Raw genomic sequence first — 18945 nt, forward strand, 5'->3', positions numbered from 1 at the left:
TCCACTGAGCCTACAGCGCCGGGACCCTCCCAGTCACTGTCAGCCCCTCCCAGTCGCTGTCTCCTATCACTACGCGCTCCACCTGCCAACAAACAGGTCCCTTCCTGTTCAGGTCAACCACAGAGTCACAGCCTTTCACATGAGGAAGACAATATCAGTAATCACACCGATCCAACCCCTGCTCCATTCAGCTTTTCACAGTGTCATCTCAACGCCGCCTTGAAGCTGGCGGAAGGAGTCCCCAGCACACAGATGAGAAACTGAGACTACCCGGGGGAAAAGACTTGGCCCAGGTTGTCCAGCTCTCCGCGACGGGCTGTCCCCAAGGCAGCCTGGACTCTACTTTACTCCCGTGCTTGGGAGTAAAGGAAAGCCGCTCCCCTGGCTCGTCTAAAGCCCGTACTGATAACCCTGGATCCTCAGGGACAGTGACATTGGGTTGAACCTTCAAATGGTTAACATGGGGGAAGAAGTTGTGTGGCTGGAAGGGACAAACCCTCAGTTCCCAGCAGCCCGGGTACTGCAGAGAGCTGTGGTTTCATGGTCCGTGGCACAGCACAGTCAAGCTGTGGAGCCGCTTCTGATCCTGCCTGCCTGCCTGGCCCCGTCTCGAATTTTCTCATCTACCATCCCCCTCTCCCCTGGGGCCTCCCGGAGCCTCCAAACTCCCCACAGCCAGTTCTTGAGGACCAGACTCTGGGTGGCGGCCGAGGGGTACACAGGGCCTCACCCTCCCCTGCCTTGGTCACTCCCAGTGCTCGTGTCCCTACAGAGAGCAGAGAATTAGCCGGGTGAGTCTCTGGCCATGCGTGAGGGCCTTGGAGTCTGAGGGCTCAGATGGAAATGGTTGCTGTGCCCCGTCCCGTCATCCTCCTGAACCTCGGTCTCTCTTTTGCAAAACGGGGGCAACAATATTCCCCGCTTCATCAGATGGCCGTGAGGAGGAGGTAATTTGAATATAGTGCCTGGCACTGGGCCTTGCCTTGCAAGCCTTCATTATTTCCATTTAACACATCAGAGCAAGGGACATACCACTTGTCCTTTATGTGTTTATCTCCCAAGCACCCAACACTGGCTTTTACTCACAAACTCCTTACAGCTGATACCCAGCAACATTTGCTTTCCTCTCCTACTGTCCCTCCAAGAGGTGGCCCTAGCTGGTATGGTCTGGGCCCAGTTTCCCTAGGGAGCAAAAGAGGGTGGGCCGTAAAAGAGCTGGGGAACCCAGGGTTCTGCCCCAGAAGGCAGGGCCCCAGTAGGGACTGATAAGGGACTTCCTGACTCCCAGGGGCCCACAGGGGTGCAAGGCAAGGGGCAGGGGCAAACCATATCTTTGCACTGAAACCTGGCCTGGGAGGACAGAGACCTGGGTTCAATTCCTGACTCCAAAGCTGTGTGACTTGGGCCAGTTGCTTAACCCCTCTGAACCTGTTTTCCTAGTCAGTAATTGAAAATAAAGACACCTAAATGAAAGTCTTCTCTGTGGCTTTATCCTGATTTGGCACAGGAGATGAAAGACTGGTCCACAGTGGATATTTAGCAAAGAACAGTGGAAACCAAATTGAGGGCCCAAGGTGCCATGGTCCTTTCCACTCCAGTTTTACAGTTAGATGAGGACAGCCAGGCCCAGAGGTTTAGCGACTTGCCCAAGGTCACACAGGATGTGCACCTCATTGCCTTCCTGGGCCACTCGCTCCTACTTGGGACCCTGAGTGTCATCTTGGCCTGAGGTGGAGCCCTCCCAGGGAGACTTGAGCCTGACTGGGTGCCTGAAAGGGTTTTCTCATCTCAGAATGGTGGTCCCGAGGACACAGGAAAACATGCATCTCCTATCTTCACTGACAGACGCACGAGGCAATGGAGGCATTTTCACAAAAATACCAACACCGTCAAGACTGAGCTGCCCACTGATAGACTGACCAGGACAACTCCCTATTCCCGGAGGTGTGCGGGCTGGAACTAGCCAACACTGGATGGAGAGCCGGCCTTGGTGGCCTTTTAAAGACAGCTACCCTCCACGTGGCTGCTAGGCAACTCTGACCCTGCTCAGTTCCAACCTCTCCCCCTCCTTCAGATCAAGCTCAGACTCCTGCACTTGGCCTTCGAGGCCTCTGGACTCATTCATCCTCTGTCCTCATCTGCCTCGCACCTGGTGATGCGAGAGTGGAGCTTGGACATTTTTATTCATCAGCTTTCTGGGGCCCGCCAGGGAAGGGAGGTCATATTTATTGAGAAAGTACCATGGGCCGCAGGCCTCTGACCAGGTACTGTACATACATTGTTGCATTTGACTCTTTACAGCAAGCCAGGAGGTCAGGTGATATTATCAGTCTCACTTGCAGATCCACAGACCGAGGTCAGAAAGATCAAGCAACCTGCCGAAAGTCACACAGCACCATGACTGCTGCAGAAGTGAAGAGATGAAGGGAGGGGCACTGAGCACGTAGGGTTCTTGGCTTTAGTCCCTGGTCCCAAGAGGCACCTGCAGCAGGTGGTCACACTTGGTTGCCCATCTGTCTCCGACTCTCGGGGAGCCCCATCCGGGCACTGGGTGAGGTGGAACCCCATGAACTAACTAACCACAACCACAGCCTTTGGGGGTGTGTGGGAGGCAGGCCGCTGTCCCCAGCCCGTCATAGCTCCGGCCCCGCCCTAACCCAACCCCGGCCAAAGCTCTGTGCCAGCCCAGTGGTTTCTGCTTGGCAGCAGCCCAGGGAAAGACGAGCTGGCGCTCAGCCGGCCTGGGCCTGGGTGTGGCAGGAGCAGGTCACGTGGGGGAACCCGGGAAATGCCTGAATCCTGCCTGGCCATGCTCTGCCCATGCTGCAAGGATGCTGCGAAGCAGTTTCTGGACATTCGGCCCCTTGGACGAGGATCTGGAAAAGGAAGCCCTCAGGGTACAGCAAAGGTATCACCAATAAAGCCAGCAAGGAGTTACCCTAACACCCACTGGGGCCAGGCCCCAGGCGGGGTTCGCTAAGCTTCGTTCTGGCACTAACCCCAAGAAGTGGCTACTATCTGCCTCACTTTACGGACAGGGAAACTGAGGTTCTGTTTGACCAGAAGAGCATTAGAATCAAGAGAGGGTTGGGATGACCAGCTGGGACCTCCAAGAGCATAGATGGGAGGCCTCCAGCGGCTGACAGGGAAGGGGGAGGCTTCGACACCCTTCCCTGCTCCTGCACCCTTTCCTACCCATGCCTTCATTCCAGCTCAGGCCCCTCCTTAGGGAAGATTTCCCTGATCTCCTCCCAGATTAGGTTAGGCCCTGGGCCACCTGCTATCACAGTTGGTCCTCTCTCTGGACCATCCCCATCTGCCCACACCTGTCCCCACAGTAAGCCAGATGGGAAGAAGTAAAGATGGCAGCCATCTAGGGCTTCAGGGAACCCAGTTTCTAAGCCCAGCTTTGCCCTGATTTAACACAAGGCTTTGGGTGGTCGCTTACCATCTGTAAAACGGAGCAGCCCATGTCACTTTCAGGGCTGGGAAGAGAAACATTCTATCCTTGGGACTGAGGCCCAGGAGACAGCCAATGACCCTTCTCCCCCATCTTTGGGTCCACACCCTGCAGGACAGAGTACCCATGATTAGGTAGGGCCGAGGCATCTAGGAGAGGGGTTGGCTTTGGGGAAGGTGTGCCTCAACCTGAAAGGTAAAAGACGACGATTCCACCATGCTCCTTGTGCGCACAGCACTTTAAACCAACCTGAGCAAGATGGTGCCTGGAAAAGGGGACCCAGAGGCACCTGGACTTAGCTTTATGGACAGATTGCGTTCTAATCCCTGCTCTGTTAGGCTATGTGACTTTGGATGTGCCATTTAACCTCCACGAGACTCAGTTTCCCCAAATATAAATGGGGACCTTACTAGTCCCAGACAACTGCTTTCTATTTATATATATTCGCTGTCCCATCCCTAGCCTCGCTTTCTCCATCTGAAAACTGGAGGCTCGGATGGTACCATTTCACAGGACGGCTTAAGGGTCCGGGAGGTGATGGAGGAAGGCGAGTCTGGATACGAGAGCACAATCAGAGAGGGGAAGTGACCTGCCTGGACTCGTCAGAGGGGATGGCCGCGGTGTGGGGAACCCCCTCTGCGGCCGCCCCAGGGCCAGTGAAGGGTCATTTCCTTCCGCGTTCAGCCCCGCCGTCACCTCTCCTGTTTGTCCCCCCTAAGTGCGGCGGCGCCGGCAGCGGGGAAATCGGGGCCAGGCCGGATTTCCTCTGCGGACCTGCGGCTCCTAGAGGGCCCCCTCCCGCCCCTCCGGACCCCGCGGGGCCACGAGCTGCACGTGCGGCGGTCCGGGGCGGCCTCGCCCGCCCAGCGCTTCCTTAGCGACCCTCCTTCTCCCCCGCCCGCCCGCCTCCGGCCCTTTCATCCCGCCCCCTGCCACCCCGCCCCTTCCCAGCCCGGGTTCCAGCGGAAAGATGCTTCACCCTCTCGCGCGTTCCGGAGAAACCGAGTCACGCGGGGGCGCGCCGGCCGGGCGCTAGGACCCCGCAGCTTGGCCGAGGGGGGGCGTGGTGGGGCGGGTCGGCAGGAGAGGTATTTAAATTGGAGCCCGAGCCGCCCCCTCGCGGGTCGGGTTCCCGTGGGGCAGTGGAGCAGCCGTGGGCCTCCGCGGGCCGTGACCCCGGGGTCTGGCGCGGGGTGGGGCCGTGGGGGGCAGATTTGCGCAAAATGTGCCGGGGCTGCGCGGGAGAGGAGCGGCGGCCGCGCTGAGCCAGGTAGGAGCCGCCCCGCGGGCGAGGCTGCCGGCCCCTCGGGGAGCCCGCGGTCCCGCGCCCCTGGCGAGCGCGGGGTGTGGCGAGTCCGTCGGGACGCCTCCCGCGCCCCCCAGTAGTCCTCTCCCGCCGCCGCCCACTTCCCGCGTGGAGCCAAGCTTGACCCTCCCTCGGCCCCACGGCTCCTGTCTCAGCTGATCTTTCCCGCGAAGGGAGAGCCCGGCGTTCCTATTTGACAGATGGGAAAACAGGGGCGGAAAGGCCGGCACTTACTTGCCCGGGAACTCACAGCTAGGCTAGGGCAGATCGGGATTTGAATCCAAGTCTCCCACCACCCTCTGACTCAGGCCGCCCCGGGGCTTCCCATCCCACCGCACCAAAGAGCTTCCTTGCCCATCTCTGGGTGGGGATTGGTAGGGGCGGGGGGTGGGGGGGGCACCTCTCCCAGGGGGCTCTGAAGCCGGCCTTCTTCATGAGTGGTAAGATGTGAGGGACCCCCACCCCCACCCCGGGCTGCCTGAAATTCCACCATCACAGTTACATTCCTTTGGGTTAAGGTCTAATTCCCCCGTGGGATGCACATGTCTCCAGAATGGGGCTTGCCCTTAGTGATTCACTGCTTGCTATGAACGTCCACAGCAGCTCTCCCAGGACCCCACTCTGCTGGAGACTGGGGCTGAGAGGAGGGAGAGGAGCACCCCAGAGCCCAGTCCTGTGAGCCTGTTTGTTTGTGTGTGGTAGGGGTGGGGGTGGGGGTCGTCGGAAGGGGTTAGGGAGGGAGCACTTGGCCTGGTGTAGTGGAAACATTTGCTCTGAAGGCAGACAGACCAGATTCTGAATCAGTCTCTGCTATTTACTGTGTGACTTTGGGTAAGTCACCTCTTTGAGCCTCGTTTTCCTCCTGGGCAAAGTGAGGACGAGCAGGCAGCTCAGCACCTGGAGAAAACACAGCATTTGGGTCATGGAGACCTGGGCTAACCCCCAAAATGCTAATAAGCTGAGTAACTGTGGGCTAAGTCGCTTCACCTTTCTGAGCCTCAGTTTTCTCATCTGTAAAGTGGAAATTATGGTAACCGCCTTATTGGGTTGTGATTTCAAAGAGATAATATACGTCAAATGCTCAGAAGAGTGTCTAACGTCCTGAAAATAGTAGAGATGGGCTTATTATAATAGCAGACATTGCCCCCGCTATTTCTCTCTCTCTCTCTTTCTCTCTCTGTCTGTCTGTCTCTATCACACACACACACACACACACACACACACGGTTATCCTCTGGCATTTCTCCTCCCAGTCAGAGTTCTAAAATGTCTCCTGCCTTCTCTTGCCTAGGCTACTGGTCTGCAGGCCAGAGGCCTCCCTCCTCAACATGCCTCACCTGGGCCGTTCAGCCTTGTGGGTCTTTGCCCCAGCTGGGAAAGATGTGTCCAGGATATTTTGACAGCCATTCTCAGCTTGATCATCACCGTGCTTGGGGGAAGCCAGTGGCAGAACAGGAACCAGGCTGCTTGCTGGACTGATGGGACGCTTAGGCACTGAAAGGTTAAGGGACTTGCCCAGGGAGCAGGGTCGGTAAGCAGTAGAGTCTGGAAGTAAGCCTGGGTTTGAGTGACTGCAGTGCTCCCTCGAGGGTGAATAGCCCTCCAATGCCACACACCGAGTCCTGGGCACTGCGGAAGGATGCACAGATGCCCGCCTCAGGGGTAGGGTGAAATTTGGCAGGCAGAGGAGGGGTGGTGAGGGCCCCTTTGGGTAACAATGCCTTCAGGTTCAGGACCCAGAGGTCCTGACCTTGTCCTGACCTCGGAGGCCCCTGCAGTAGAGCCTCTACCCCTCGCTTTGCCATGCGTTCAATAGATCTTTGGTGAGCACCACTTAAGAGACCCCTGTTCTCACAGAATCAGAAATAAAGGAGCAGAAAATGATCAATGCAAGGAAACAATAAAATGTGTGAGAATCTGGGGACTAGGATTCCAGGTGGAGGGAGCAGCAAGGGCAAAGGCCCTGAGGCAGGAATGCACTTGCTATGTTTGAGGAATGGTGGAATTTGGTAAGGGCAGGGCGAATGGGAGATGCGGGCAGAGAAGAGTTTGTGTAAAGCCTGGATGTTATTGGAGGTTCTCAAGCTGTGAGATTCATGATCTCATATATGATTTGGAGACCTCACTCTGGCTGTGCGTGGAGGGCAGCCTGAAAGGGGTCAGGGTGGAAGTATGGTGTTGCTTCAAGGCCCAGGGTTGTGGTGGTGCCTCACTGTGGGGCAGTGATGGAGGAGGGAGACAGCAGACCGCCCCAGGGTCTGTTTCTCAGGCAGAACAGACAGCACCCGCTGATGGGGGGGAAGGTACGGCAGGGAGATGAAGGGAGAGTCTAGGAGAACGCTGCTCTCGCCAGCGTCACCTTGTGTCAATTCTCAGTGCCTCCCCGGCCTGCCTGCTGGTGTGAAATGGATCCCAGGGGAGAGTGAGTCCTCTGTGCCCTGGGGCACTGACCGTGGGAAAGGGGTTGGAGGCACAAGCCACGGAGTGCTCAGTGCTGTGCTCACTGGAAGCTCAGGGTCTGTGGGAACCTGGAGGAGGGGCCATACATTGCCCACCCAGACTTGGGGAATCAGAGAAGGCTTCCTGGAGGAAGTGGTATCGAAGCTGAGATCCAAAGGATAAGGAGACATTCAGCACAAGAGAGGGGAGGAAGTGAAGATTTGGGGCAGTGAAAAGGCACTCAGAGAACTGAAGGCAATAGGAGGCTTCCAGAACCCAGAGTGGGAAAGGGGACAGTGCTAGATGAAACTGGAGGGAAGAACTAACCGTGCAGGCACACTCCCCAAGGGCCTTGAAGGCCCCCCTGAGAGGTTTCCACTCAATTCTGACTATACTAGCTTTCAAAGGGGGGGGGGGATGTTCTGCTTTTTAGACAGCAGAACCAAATTTCCTGTGAAAGCAGGTGAGAGGAGAACAGCTGTAGGGGGGCGGGGGGCATGGCCCTGAGGGGAACCCAGGCAATGGCGTTTAAAACATGCCCCTGAATGTTTGGGCAAGAAGGGGCCTCAGAACTAGCCGTCTTAATCTAAACTTTATCACAAGGACACAGGTGGATTCCAACAAAGACCCAGCCCTCAAAGGTCCCATAGATGCCTCCTCTTCTAAAGCACCCTTCAGAGTGGCGATTCAGTGCTCGTTTATTAAGCACCCGTGGGTGACCTTCTAGCGTAGACGTTTAGGGCACAGATTGCCTGTGCCAGCCACTGGTTAGCTGTGTGACCTTGGGCATGTTACTTAACCTCTCCGAGCCTCAGTTTCCCCACCTGCAAAATGGGAATGGTAATCATAGAACCAAGTGCGTGAACTGCTGTGAGGATTAAGTGAGTTAATACACGTAAAGTATCGAGAAGAGTGCCTGGTTTATGATAAAGGGCTCTGTAAGGGCACTTTCATAGAATGCATCTCATTTGATCGTTAATAAAACTTGGCAAAGTTGGCATTAACCTCAAAAGAGGAAACTGAGGGGCGTCTGGGTGGCTCAGTCGGTTGGGTGTCCGACTTCGGCTCAGGTCATGATCTCACGGCTCATGAGTCCGAGGTCTCTGTTGGGCTTACTCTTGTCAGCACGGAGCCTGCTTTGGATCTCCTGCCCCCTCTCTCTCTGCCCCTCCCCCGTTTGTGCATGTGCATGCATTCTCTCTCTCTCTCTCTCTCTCTCTCTCTCTCTCTCTCTCTCAAAAAACAAAACAAAACACAAACATTGAAAAAAAAAAAGAGGAAACTGAGGCTCAGAGAGGTGAAGCGACTTGTGCAAGGTCACACAACAGACAAGTGGAGGGGAAAGAGAAAGCAGTCAGTTACGGGTGACTGAGTCCAGTGCTCTTGGAGGGCTTTACGTGCCCTTCCTTGTTAACACTCTGTATGCATTATGACCACTTCTGTGCATTTCTATGTGGCCTCAGTTCCCAGCACAGAGCCAGACTTGAGGAGGCATTCAGTTTAGGTGTGAATGAATGAATGAATGAATGAATGAATGAATGAAACCAGTGGCTTGATCTGTGTACTTCTAGCACTTGGCCCAGCTCCTCAGCAAGTGAGCTGCTAGCGGCGATGGGATGCAACCCTGCTCAGGGCCTCTGTGGCCCCCCTCAGTGCCACCTCAGCTCTACACGGAGAGGACACCAGCAGGCCTAAGAGTCCCCCTGCACTGGCAGTAGGCAGGAGCTTCAGTGAAAGTAAAGGGCCTGGAGACCGCTCCTGGGGAAGTCCACAGCGACAGTGCTGGGGGCAGGGCAGAGGCCTCCTGGCGGGGTTTCCTGTCAGGGCTCCAGGCCCAGCCTTCAAACAATGGCAGCGACTCCAGAATCAGAAAATCAAAAGAAAAAGGGCAAAATAAAAGTCCGGGGGTGGGGGGAATTGAGGAATTCCGTTTGGGGTCTAAGGAACTAGGATGGGGGACCTGCTTATGACCTGGGTGGAAATGCAGTCAGAGGCCTAGCTCCCCACCTCACCTCACCCCAGCCCTGAGCTTGGCCCAGGGCAGCCCTTAGAGTCCCTCTGTCTCCTGCTCACCTCCTCCAGGCAGTCTTCTAGCAAGTAGGGTCTTTTGAAACCCAAATCTGACCAAGTCACCCACTCCTTAAAAACTCTTGCTGCCTGGGGCAATGGCCTGGCACTAGGGGTCCTTTGTGGTAGCCTTTGGACCCAGTTCTCACCCACCTGCACTGTGATCTGGGGTTCCCTGAAGGCAGGCACAGACAGGATGGGGGCAGTGGAAAGGAGCCAGCGATCTTACAGTGTTCCCCTTTCCTTCCCGCCCTACACAGAGCCATGAGCCACCAGATCCTGCTGCTCCTGGCCGTGCTGACCCTGGGCCTGGCCACCTCCCAACACCGAGACAAGGTGCCCTGTAAGATGGTAAGAAGCCCCACCTAGGCAGGGTAGGGCCCCTAGGGTGTCCTGCCGTCCCAGCTCCACAAGCCAGAAGTCAGAGGAGTTAGAAGAGGAAAGGGAATGCATTTATTTTTTAAATCTTTTTTATAAAGTTTATTCATTTATTATTTCAGAGAGAGAGAGAGAGAGAGAGGGAGAGAACAAGTGGGGGAGGGACAGAGAGAGAAGGAGACACAGAATCCGAAGCAGGCTCCAGGCTCTGAGCTGTCAGCACAGAGCCCCAGGCAGGGCTTGAACTCAGGGAGATCTCAGGGAGATCGTGACCTGAGCCAAAGTCGGATGCTTAGCCGACCAAGCCAGCCAGGTGCCCCAGGGAATGCATTTAATGCATTTAAATCTTACATTTAATAAGTACCTACTAGAATGTTTAAATACCTTCTGCACTATTAATCCTGTTGGGTAAGTACCATTATTCCCATTGTATAGAATTGGAAACAGCTGTTTAGAGAGGTTAGGTTACTTGTCTAAGGTCATTCAATTAGGACCAGGGGGCTGATATTGGACTCTATTCCCCAAGCTGCCTCTGCAGGGCCGTGGACCCATCTGGGTGATGCAGAGTATGTGTATGTGTGGGGAATTGGGGGTGGGCCAGCTGGGTCCCTCATGCAGAAAATCTCCTTTCCTAACTGGGGTCCTTGACTTGGGCCTGTCTGCTGCTTCCCTGATGGGATGCCTCTCACTCAGTACTGCCAAGGCCAAATGCTACCTCCTCCAGAAAGTCTCCCCTGACCACTCCCAGGCTGCTCTGGTTCTGTTTGCTTCCTCTTTCTGGACCCTCCTACTGAGCACGTGGGGTAGCGGGTGAGTGGCTCCAAGCCTGGTTCCCCTGCCAGACCAAGAATTTCTTGAGGGCAGAGATAAGGTTTGATTCACTCTGGGTCCTTTTTCTTGCCCCGAGCCAGGCAGGCTAGCCCTGAAGTCACTGGGACCCCGCAGGATACAGGGAAAAGGGACCACCTAGGTCCACTTATAAGTCACCGAGGTGAAGGCCAGAGTCAGGCTGGAGAAGGCACAGGCCCTCCAGCAGCCCCACCTGGACCTTGGAGCCGGAAGCTCATGATACAGGTGGGGCAGCTGCCTCGGGGGCTGGAAGGGCGGGCAGCCCTTCCCTGGGTTGGCGGGGTCCTAGTGAAGGGGCTGGACCACCCAACAGGCAGAGGGAAGCTGAGTGAGCTTTGCATTCTGGGTAAAAGTGCATTCAGAAAGCACTTTCTGAACTACCATGGAAGATCAATATAGGAGTGACGATGACTTTCAAAATAGTGAAAAGAAGTTGCCACATACTAAGGGCTCGCGAGGTGCCTGCACCATGCTGAGGGCTTTCTCTCATTTTATCCTACAAAGAACTCTCTTCAGCTGAGGACACCGAGGCTGAGAGAAGAGATGTGACCCACCAGGGTCATACAGACAGGAAGCAACAGAGCTAGGACTTGAACCCAGGTCTCCCGAGCTGGTGCTGTCCCCTGCCGGGTGCCTCTTTCTACCTCATTTCCCTTCTATGCACAAGTGGCAAAATGGAGTTGGGTGGAAAGTCCTCTTCCCTCCTAAAAAAAAAAAAAAAAAAGTGGGGCAGTGGCATGCTGGCATCCCAGAGACAGCAGGTAGCAGATTGTCAAGGACAGCTCTGAACTTGGCCATGTCAGCCATGCTGGAGGCTCAGGGCCGAAGGCGCAGCGGACACCCTTAGAAACAGAGTTCTGAGAGCCACCCTGGCCTTCATGCTCCCTCCTGGACTGGCAGCCCAGAGCCACCCTGCCAGCCTTCGTGGGCACCAGGGTGGAAAGCAAGTCTTAGGCCCTGGGCTTGGCCAGCTTTGTGTCCTGGCTCAGCTCTCAGGGGCTGGTGTCTTGGGAGCCTTTGAGTATCCAGAGGCGAGATGGGGTGTGGGATAACATGGGTCCCAGTACAGTGCCCCCCCATACAGCAGATGCTCGGCAAATGGTACCATTTACTGTGCTGGAGTAGTCAATGTGGGTGCTGGGCCAGCTGAGGGCCCAGTGATCAGAACTCAGCCGGCACCGACAGGAAAAGGAACTCACACTGGTACCCTGGAGGCTCTGACCGTCAGAGCTGGTGGAAGCTCACCCCCCTGCCCTGAGCCTCAGTTTCCTTAGGGGGTACAGCAGGGTAAATAAATGAGGCAAGGGGTCTGCGCACTCCGCCATGGGGCCTGCCACAGAGCTGGCGCTCCGTGACAGCCGCGGTCATTGTGTTCCTTTTGCTGTTTCTTCCTTAAGTCAGGATGGTCCAGGGAGCTGAGGATGGAGGTGAGGCCGTGCCTAGTGGCCCGAGCTGGCAGAGAGGGTGTGAGGGAGGAAGGGGCAAGAGACGGGAAGGGCTGGCAAGGTGACAGGGCTGGGTTTCTGGTTCGTGGGGGCGCCCAACCGCGGGTGTATCTGTGGGTCTCTGAGGCCTCCAGGAAGCTGCTTCGCTGGAGGTGGTAGGAGTGGTCACTGGGCTACCTGGAACGGGGAAGAGTCACACAGATGCCTGATGAGGACCCCCCCCCCCACAACCACACTCGTCTTGGGGTTCTGGGGAGGAAGCTGAGAGCTGGGCCAGGCAGGGGACACCCAGGCTGCTGTTTCTGCTGTGTGGGCTCAGCCACTAACTCACTGTGACCTTGTATAGGTCACTGCCATCTTCAGGTTCCGTCTCCCCATCTGAGAAGTGGGTGGGCCAGAGTCTTTTTACTCTAATGGGCTTTGAGTCCAGTTTGAATACATCGACTCTCTTTTTTCTTTCCTTGCAGAAAGGTGATTGACTCAATCCCTCAGACCTTTACTAAGCCAGAGATGTCCGTGACTCATTCATTAAAAAAAAACTGATTGAGCCCCTTTTGTGGGCCAGGTCCAAGGCATCCCCATCAATCACACCAGTCCCTGTTAGCTCTGAGCTCCCTGCGCAGCAGGTCCCACACAGACAGTCACAATCTGGGGCCCAAGCTCTGAGAGAGGGAGCACCGGGGGCTCTCTGGGCCGGGGAGAGCCCAGAGGAGACCCAACCTGCCCAGCTCAGTACATTGGGCTCACTCTGCAGATCTGGGTGGGGGTGGGCCTAACCAGTGCAGGGAACAGCAAGGAGACCCAACCTGCCCAGCTCAATATGTTGGGCTCACTCTGCAGATCTGGGTGGGGGTGGTCCTAACCAGTGCAGGGAACAGCAAGGAGAAGGCCCAGAGGTAGGTGTGGGAGGGTATGAAGGGCACTGCTCAGATGTTGTCACTGCATGTGGGCTGGGCAGGAGTGGGCTGGGGGGAGAGGGGACAGGTTGGCAAGGGCTACAAACAGTTTTGAACCCCACTGAGGGTCCTGGACTTTGCCCTGGAGGGGATTAAGCAGAGGGTGGCACAGAGTTTGTTTGTTTGTTTAGCAGTTGCCAGGCATTTGACTGGTGGAGGGGTCAGAAGGGGCCAATGGATACAGAGAACCCCGGGGCGGGAATAGGCCTGAACTGGGTGGTTGTGGAAGTCAGACCGTTTCCTGGGAAAGGCTGCATTCCTGGGGTCCTTGAAGGGATGAGAAGGGGAGACTCTGCACAGAAAGCATTCAGGCTCCAGAAGGCACATGCACTAGAAGGACGAAAGTTGGGCCTTTGATCGTGAGGAGACCCGGGCTCCAATCCCAGATCTGCTCCTCATCGGCTGAGCGATCCTGGAGCCTCTCTACCCTCTCTGAGCTTGGGTTTCTATAAATAGGGGTGATCATATCTGACGGGCTTGCTGCTGCGAGGCTCCGGTGAGACGAGGGGCCTGAATGTGCTAAATAAAATGTAAAATGCTGAGTTGGTGCTGAGGAAGGCTGTTAACTTTCTAGATAAGAAACCAGAGCGATGATGTGATTTGGTAAGGCTCTCACAGCAAAATCATATTCTTGTCACCAAAGAATGTGGGTTGGGACCCCGGCCATCTTTCCCCCATGCTTCCTACCCCTATTCCCATCTCCAGAGGCCAGTCTGGATCGGGCCTTGGGAAGCAAGGCCACGGATGGAGGTGGGGCAGGTAGCCGCAGCAGAAAGGAGGTCTCCTCTGGGGATAGGCAGCGAGGAAGGCAGGCACTCGGACCCGGAGCTCTGCCCCCTGGAATGAGGTCTGAGGGTAGGAGGCCAAAATGAGAACTAGTGAGAGGAGTACAAATTGCATTTTGGAAACATTTCTCCCCACATGGTTTCTAGTCTAATAGCAGCCGGGTAAATTTAACTCTCTGCGCCCAAAGAAGGAACCCAGGATATGAACCAGGAGTCCCGGCTATCAGCTTGGCCCTGTTGTCCACTGGCTTGGGATCACTCTAGGTGAAATATGGTTCAGTTTCCTGTAAAATGGGATAATAATCAATGTAGCGTGTTTTGTTAGTCCATTTGTCCTCATATCTGTCTGTTATTTCTGTGTGCATCCATCAAACTTCCTTAAGTCCCTCCCTGATGCCCAGCACAGGACCGAGTGCCAGAAATGGGAGCAGGGGGCAAGATGGAGATCATCCAGACATGGGAGGATTAGGCTGGGGTGGAGGAATGTGGAGCCCTCGCTAGGTCTGGCTGGGGTGGGGGCGGGTAGGAGAGGGGGTTGAGTCATCCTTTCCAGATGCTGTGTCTGGTTCCACCCCCCCACTGCACCCACTAATGCCCACTGCTCTCCCTGCCCTCCCCGACCCACCCCAGGTAGACAAGGAGGTCTTGTGCCAGGGTCTTGGCCTGTTCCAGGTCCCCTCAATGCTCCCGCTGGACATCGAGGCCCTCGACCTATCTGGAAACCAGCTGCAGAGAATCCTGGCCTCGCCCCTGGGCTTCTACACAGAGCTTCGGCACCTGGACCTGAGCACCAATGAGATCAGCTTCCTCCAGACAGGTGTCTTCCAGGCCCTGCCCCACCTGGAGCACCTCAACCTGGCCCATAACCGCCTGGCAGTGGGCACCGTGCTGAGCGCCCCTGGCCTGGGCCCCCTGCCGCATGTGACATCTCTGGACCTGTCTGGGAACAGTCTGTACAGTGGCCTGGTGGAGCGGCTGCTGGGGGAGGCACCTGCCCTGCGCACCCTCTCGCTGGCAGAGAACAGCCTGACCCGCCTCGCCCGCCATACCTTCTGGGGCACACCCGTGCTTGAGCGGCTGGACCTCCACAGCAACGTGCTCATGGACATCGAGGACGGCGCTTTCGAGGCCCTGCCGCACCTGGCCCACCTCAATCTCTCCAGGAATTCTCTCACCTGCATCTCTGACTTCAGCCTCCAGCAGCTGAGGGTGCTTGACCTGAGCTGCAACAGTATTGAGGCCTTCCAGACGGCCCCAGAGCCCCAGGCTGAGTATCAGCTCGCCTGGCTTGACCTGCGGGAGAACAGACTGCTCCACTTCCCTGACCTGGCCGCGCTCCCGAGACTCATCTACCTGAACGTGTCCAACAACCTCATCCGGCTCCCCGCAGAGCCACCCCGGGGCGGTGAGGGCATCCATGCACCTTCCGAGGGTTGGTCAGCCTCGCCCTTCTCGAACCCCAGCCGGAACTCCAGCACCCACCCCCTCTCCCAGCTCTTGGATCTGGATTTGAGCTACAATGAGATTGAGCTGGTCCCTGAGGGCTTTCTTGAGCCCCTGACCTCCCTGCGCTTCCTAAATCTCAGCCGAAACTGCTTGCGAGCCTTTGAGGTGCGGCGTGCGGGCTTCCTGCCTTGCCTCGTGTACCTGGACGTCAGCCACAATGCGCTGGAGACGCTGGAGCTGGGCCCCAGGGCCCTGGGATCTCTGCGGACACTGCTCCTACAGGACAATGCCCTGCAGGACCTGCCCCCCGACACTTTTGCCAGCCTGGCCAGCCTGCAGAAGCTTAACCTGCAGGGGAACCAGATCAGGCCTTGCGGGGGGCCAGGTGAGCCTGGCCCCTCGGGCTGTGTGGCCTTCTCTGACATCTCTTCCCTCCGCATCCTGAACCTGGCGGACAATGAGATGGAGGTGCTCCGGCCGGGTGCCTTCCTCCACACGCCGCTTACTGAGCTGGACCTCTCTGCGAACCCAGGGCTGGATGTGGCCACGGGGGCCTTGGCGGGCCTGGAGGCCTCCTTGGAGGTCCTGGCCCTGCAGGGCAACGGGCTGGCCATCCTGCAAGTAGACCTGCCCTGCTTCAGCTGCCTGAAGCGACTCAATCTTGCCGAGAACCGCCTGAGCCGCCTGCCTGCCTGGACGCAGGCAGTGTCACTGGAGGTGCTGGACCTGAGGAACAACAGCTTCAGCCTCTTGCCGGGCAGTGCCATGGGCGGCCTCGAGACCAGCCTCCGGCGCCTCTACCTGCAGGGGAATCCACTGAGCTGCTGCGGCAACGGCTGGCTGGCAGCCCAGCTGCACCAGGGCCGCGTGGACGTGGATGCCACCCAGGACCTGACCTGCCGCTTCGGCTCCCGGGAGGAGGTATCCCTGAGCCACGTGCGTCCTGAGGACTGTGAGAAGGGGGGGCTCAAGAATGTCAACCTCATCATCATCCTGACCTTCGCACTGGTCTCTGCCGTCCTCCTCACCACACTGGCCACCTGTTGCTGTGTCCGCCGGCAGAAGTTCAACCAGCAGTACAAAGCCTAGGGAGGCCAGAGACTGTAGAACGGCCCGGCCGGGAGCCCCGCCGGGTCAGCTGGGGAGCCAGAGGCACGGACAAGGGCGGGGACTGACCCAAGGTCACACAGGGTCTGAGAACTCTGCTCTCTAAATCCCAGCCCAGGGCTCCTTTCCCTGTATCCCGCTGTACTGGCAGGTGACCCACTTCCCAGGCCACACATGTGGTCCAGCTGTGGAAGCCGGAAGTCAAGCGGTTTCAGGAGCGGCAGAAAATAAGGTCGACCTATCCAGTCAACGAATCTTCGCCCGGCATCTGTTTTGCACCACATCCTGCTCTGGGGACTGGGGACGCCCGGCGACTGAGACACATCCCTGCCCTCAGGCATCTCCCGGCCCTGGTGGGGAGGTGGTCGCCAAGCCAGGCAGTGACCACACGGAGTGGGGAGAGCCAGGGCCCCAAAGCTCTCCAGCCCCAGCTGGCTGAGTCCTGGGGCTCCGTGGCGAGCCCTGCCTCAGCAGGGCCAGAGCAAAGGAGGGGCGAGACCCAGAAGACTTGTCTGAGCCGGTTCCAAGCAGACTGTTTGTCACATCTTCTGATAATGACTTTCAGCCTCTCTGGAACATGAAGAGCTTGTGACCGGAAGAGAAGTGGAGCCACATGGATCCGGCTACTAGGCGGGCTGCAGCGGCTCCTGGTTAAGAGGCGGTTGCCCTGGGTTCCGGCCGGGGGGTAGACCATCCCATTTCCCACTCCAAACAGGCTCTTGCCCCACCTGGCACCCTCGTGGTGCCCATGCTAGCCCAAACACCGCTCCAGCCCCCCAGCTCCTCTGCAGGCATATGCAGGCATGCTGTTCAGTCCCAGCCCTACGCCGGCTGGTGAGCCAGGAGTTAGAAGCTTAGGTATCTGGTTCTGTTTTGCACCAGGCTCGGCCGCGGTGACACGTCTGCCTCTTTACGACAACCGTCTGAGGTCGGTCTTTTATCCCATTTCACCAAAACTCCAAAGCTCTCCCTTCAGGGTCCTCCGGCTAAGAAACGACATAGCTGAGATTCAGACTCAAATTCTCCTGTCTACAGGATGCCCCCAGGGCCTGACCTTCGCCACTGTGGGGGCTGTAGGCCGTTAGGTGGACAGGAAATGGACCCACATCGAGGGAACAGGCCCTGGGGGCATCCTGTGCCGCATATACCCACCCACTCCTCTCCCGCCTCTCTCCTAGGCAGGTAGACACAGGCCGTCCCCTCCTCCTCTGCCTCAGTTTCCCTTACTCCCTCCTTTGCAGACTGGTGTGTATTCACCTTTTTCTGTTTTGCTCTTGTGTTCCCTCTTCCTCCACTGAGCGAGGTCCTGAGTTTGAGACTATTGAGTCCAACCTCCCCGTTGCACAGATAGGGAAACTGAGGCTGGGGAAGAGAATGGAATTTGCTGAGAGCTTCACAAGTCGGTGGCAAAGCCTGTGAGAAAAAGTGGGTTCAGACCTCCCTGGGGGTGTGAGGGGGGTTTAGGGCTTGGACCTGGGTGATTCCCTTCTCTCTCAGCTGTCATATCACAAGATAATGCTGGCTCCAAACTCTTTCGGGTCCTCATCAGGCAGGGACTTTTTCCTCTTAGACACATGAGTAGAAATACTCATCTGGGTGTAACTCCCTATTCTTCACACCCATGGAATCATGGACTTTCCAGGGAGCCCTGGAGTCAGCCCAAGACCCTGTGTTACTGTCCTCACCATCTTCCCCATGCTTGGCCCGTGGTCTGGCTCACGATGGTGCTTGAGTGAGACAATGAAAACACCCCTCTCTCGGCCCCATTTTATAGACAAGAAAACTGAGGCCCAGAGAGGGTCAAGGACTCAGGGAGTCAGTGGCAGAGCCGGGGCTAGAAGCTGGTATCCTGGCCCCAGCCTGGGGCCCTGGTGGTGTGTGGGACAGCCGGGTGGACCCAGCCCTGGTTGGGATCACAACCACAAGTGGTCACTGCACATAAACACTCTTCCTCAGGCCTGGAGGGCGGGGCGTGGGCCCCTTCGTGCCTGATCTTCGAAAACACTACGCAATGCTGCTCTCACCTCCCAGGAGCCAGGCCACAGCCCTGGCCTCGGGACCAGCTCTTTGTATAACCCACATGAATGTATTAAAAAATAATTTGGGAGAAACAGCGTGGCCTGCCAGCCTCCTCCTCACTGCGGGTGATTGGCCTCATGGCATCCGCTTGAGCCCTGCCCCCTCTGCTTCCCACTGCGGGCTTTGGATCCTCATGGCTAACCCATGGAGAGATGGGCTGCGGGCTGTTGAGGGGAGACTGAGGCTCTGGGTCCTCACCGCCCGGGACCCTGGGGCCTCCGCCCTCATTCCCCTGCCACACCTCTGACCCTCGCACTCAACAAGCCCTGACCCGGCCTGACCCTTCCTCCTTCGGCAGCTCCTGTTCTTACCCTCTCTCTGTGCTCACGGCCCTGCCTCATCGCAGCGCCCTGCTGTCTCTCCCGCCCACCCTCCGGGGCCTTTCACGGGCCCTTCATTTTCCTCCCTGTGCAGCCGCTCCTCTGTCTTCGCACGTTCCTCTCACGCCTTGGCTGTGTTCAAGTCTGGCTTTGGTGAAGTAGCCCCCCTCTCCCCTCCCTTCTCACCCACCCCAGGTGCCGTTGCCCCTCTGCCCCCGCACTGCCTTGAACTGAGGTCATCTAGGGTATCCTTTGCCAAACTCCGTGCACTTTCCAGGCTGTACCTCCTCAACCCCTCAGCTGCGGGGG

At 57.2% G+C, this 18945-nt stretch overlaps 1 protein-coding gene across 4 annotated transcripts in view; it reads left to right on the plus strand.

Moving 5' to 3' along the window:
• LRRC32 (leucine rich repeat containing 32) overlaps positions 1 to 18351 on the plus strand; it is a 28768-nt gene extending 10417 nt beyond the window's left edge. Inside the window, exons 1-3 of one of the 4 annotated variants that reach the window (XM_023239415.2) lie at positions 4421 to 4730; positions 9532 to 9622; positions 14315 to 18351. In XM_023239415.2, the coding sequence (XP_023095183.2) occupies positions 9536 to 9622; positions 14315 to 16219 (1992 nt within the window). In that variant the 5' untranslated portion in view covers positions 4421 to 4730; positions 9532 to 9535 and the 3' untranslated portion in view covers positions 16220 to 18351. Of the gene's footprint in view, positions 1 to 4420; positions 4731 to 5215; positions 5442 to 9531; positions 9623 to 14314 lie in introns of those variants that run through there. The other 3 variants (XM_003992711.5, XM_019811772.2, XM_023239416.2) reach the window with 3 other exon arrangements.
• The last annotated feature ends 594 nt before the right edge of the window (positions 18352 to 18945 follow it).

This window comes from Felis catus, chromosome D1 (genome assembly GCF_018350175.1).
Source record: "Felis catus isolate Fca126 chromosome D1, F.catus_Fca126_mat1.0, whole genome shotgun sequence".
NCBI lineage: Eukaryota > Metazoa > Chordata > Mammalia > Carnivora > Felidae > Felis > Felis catus.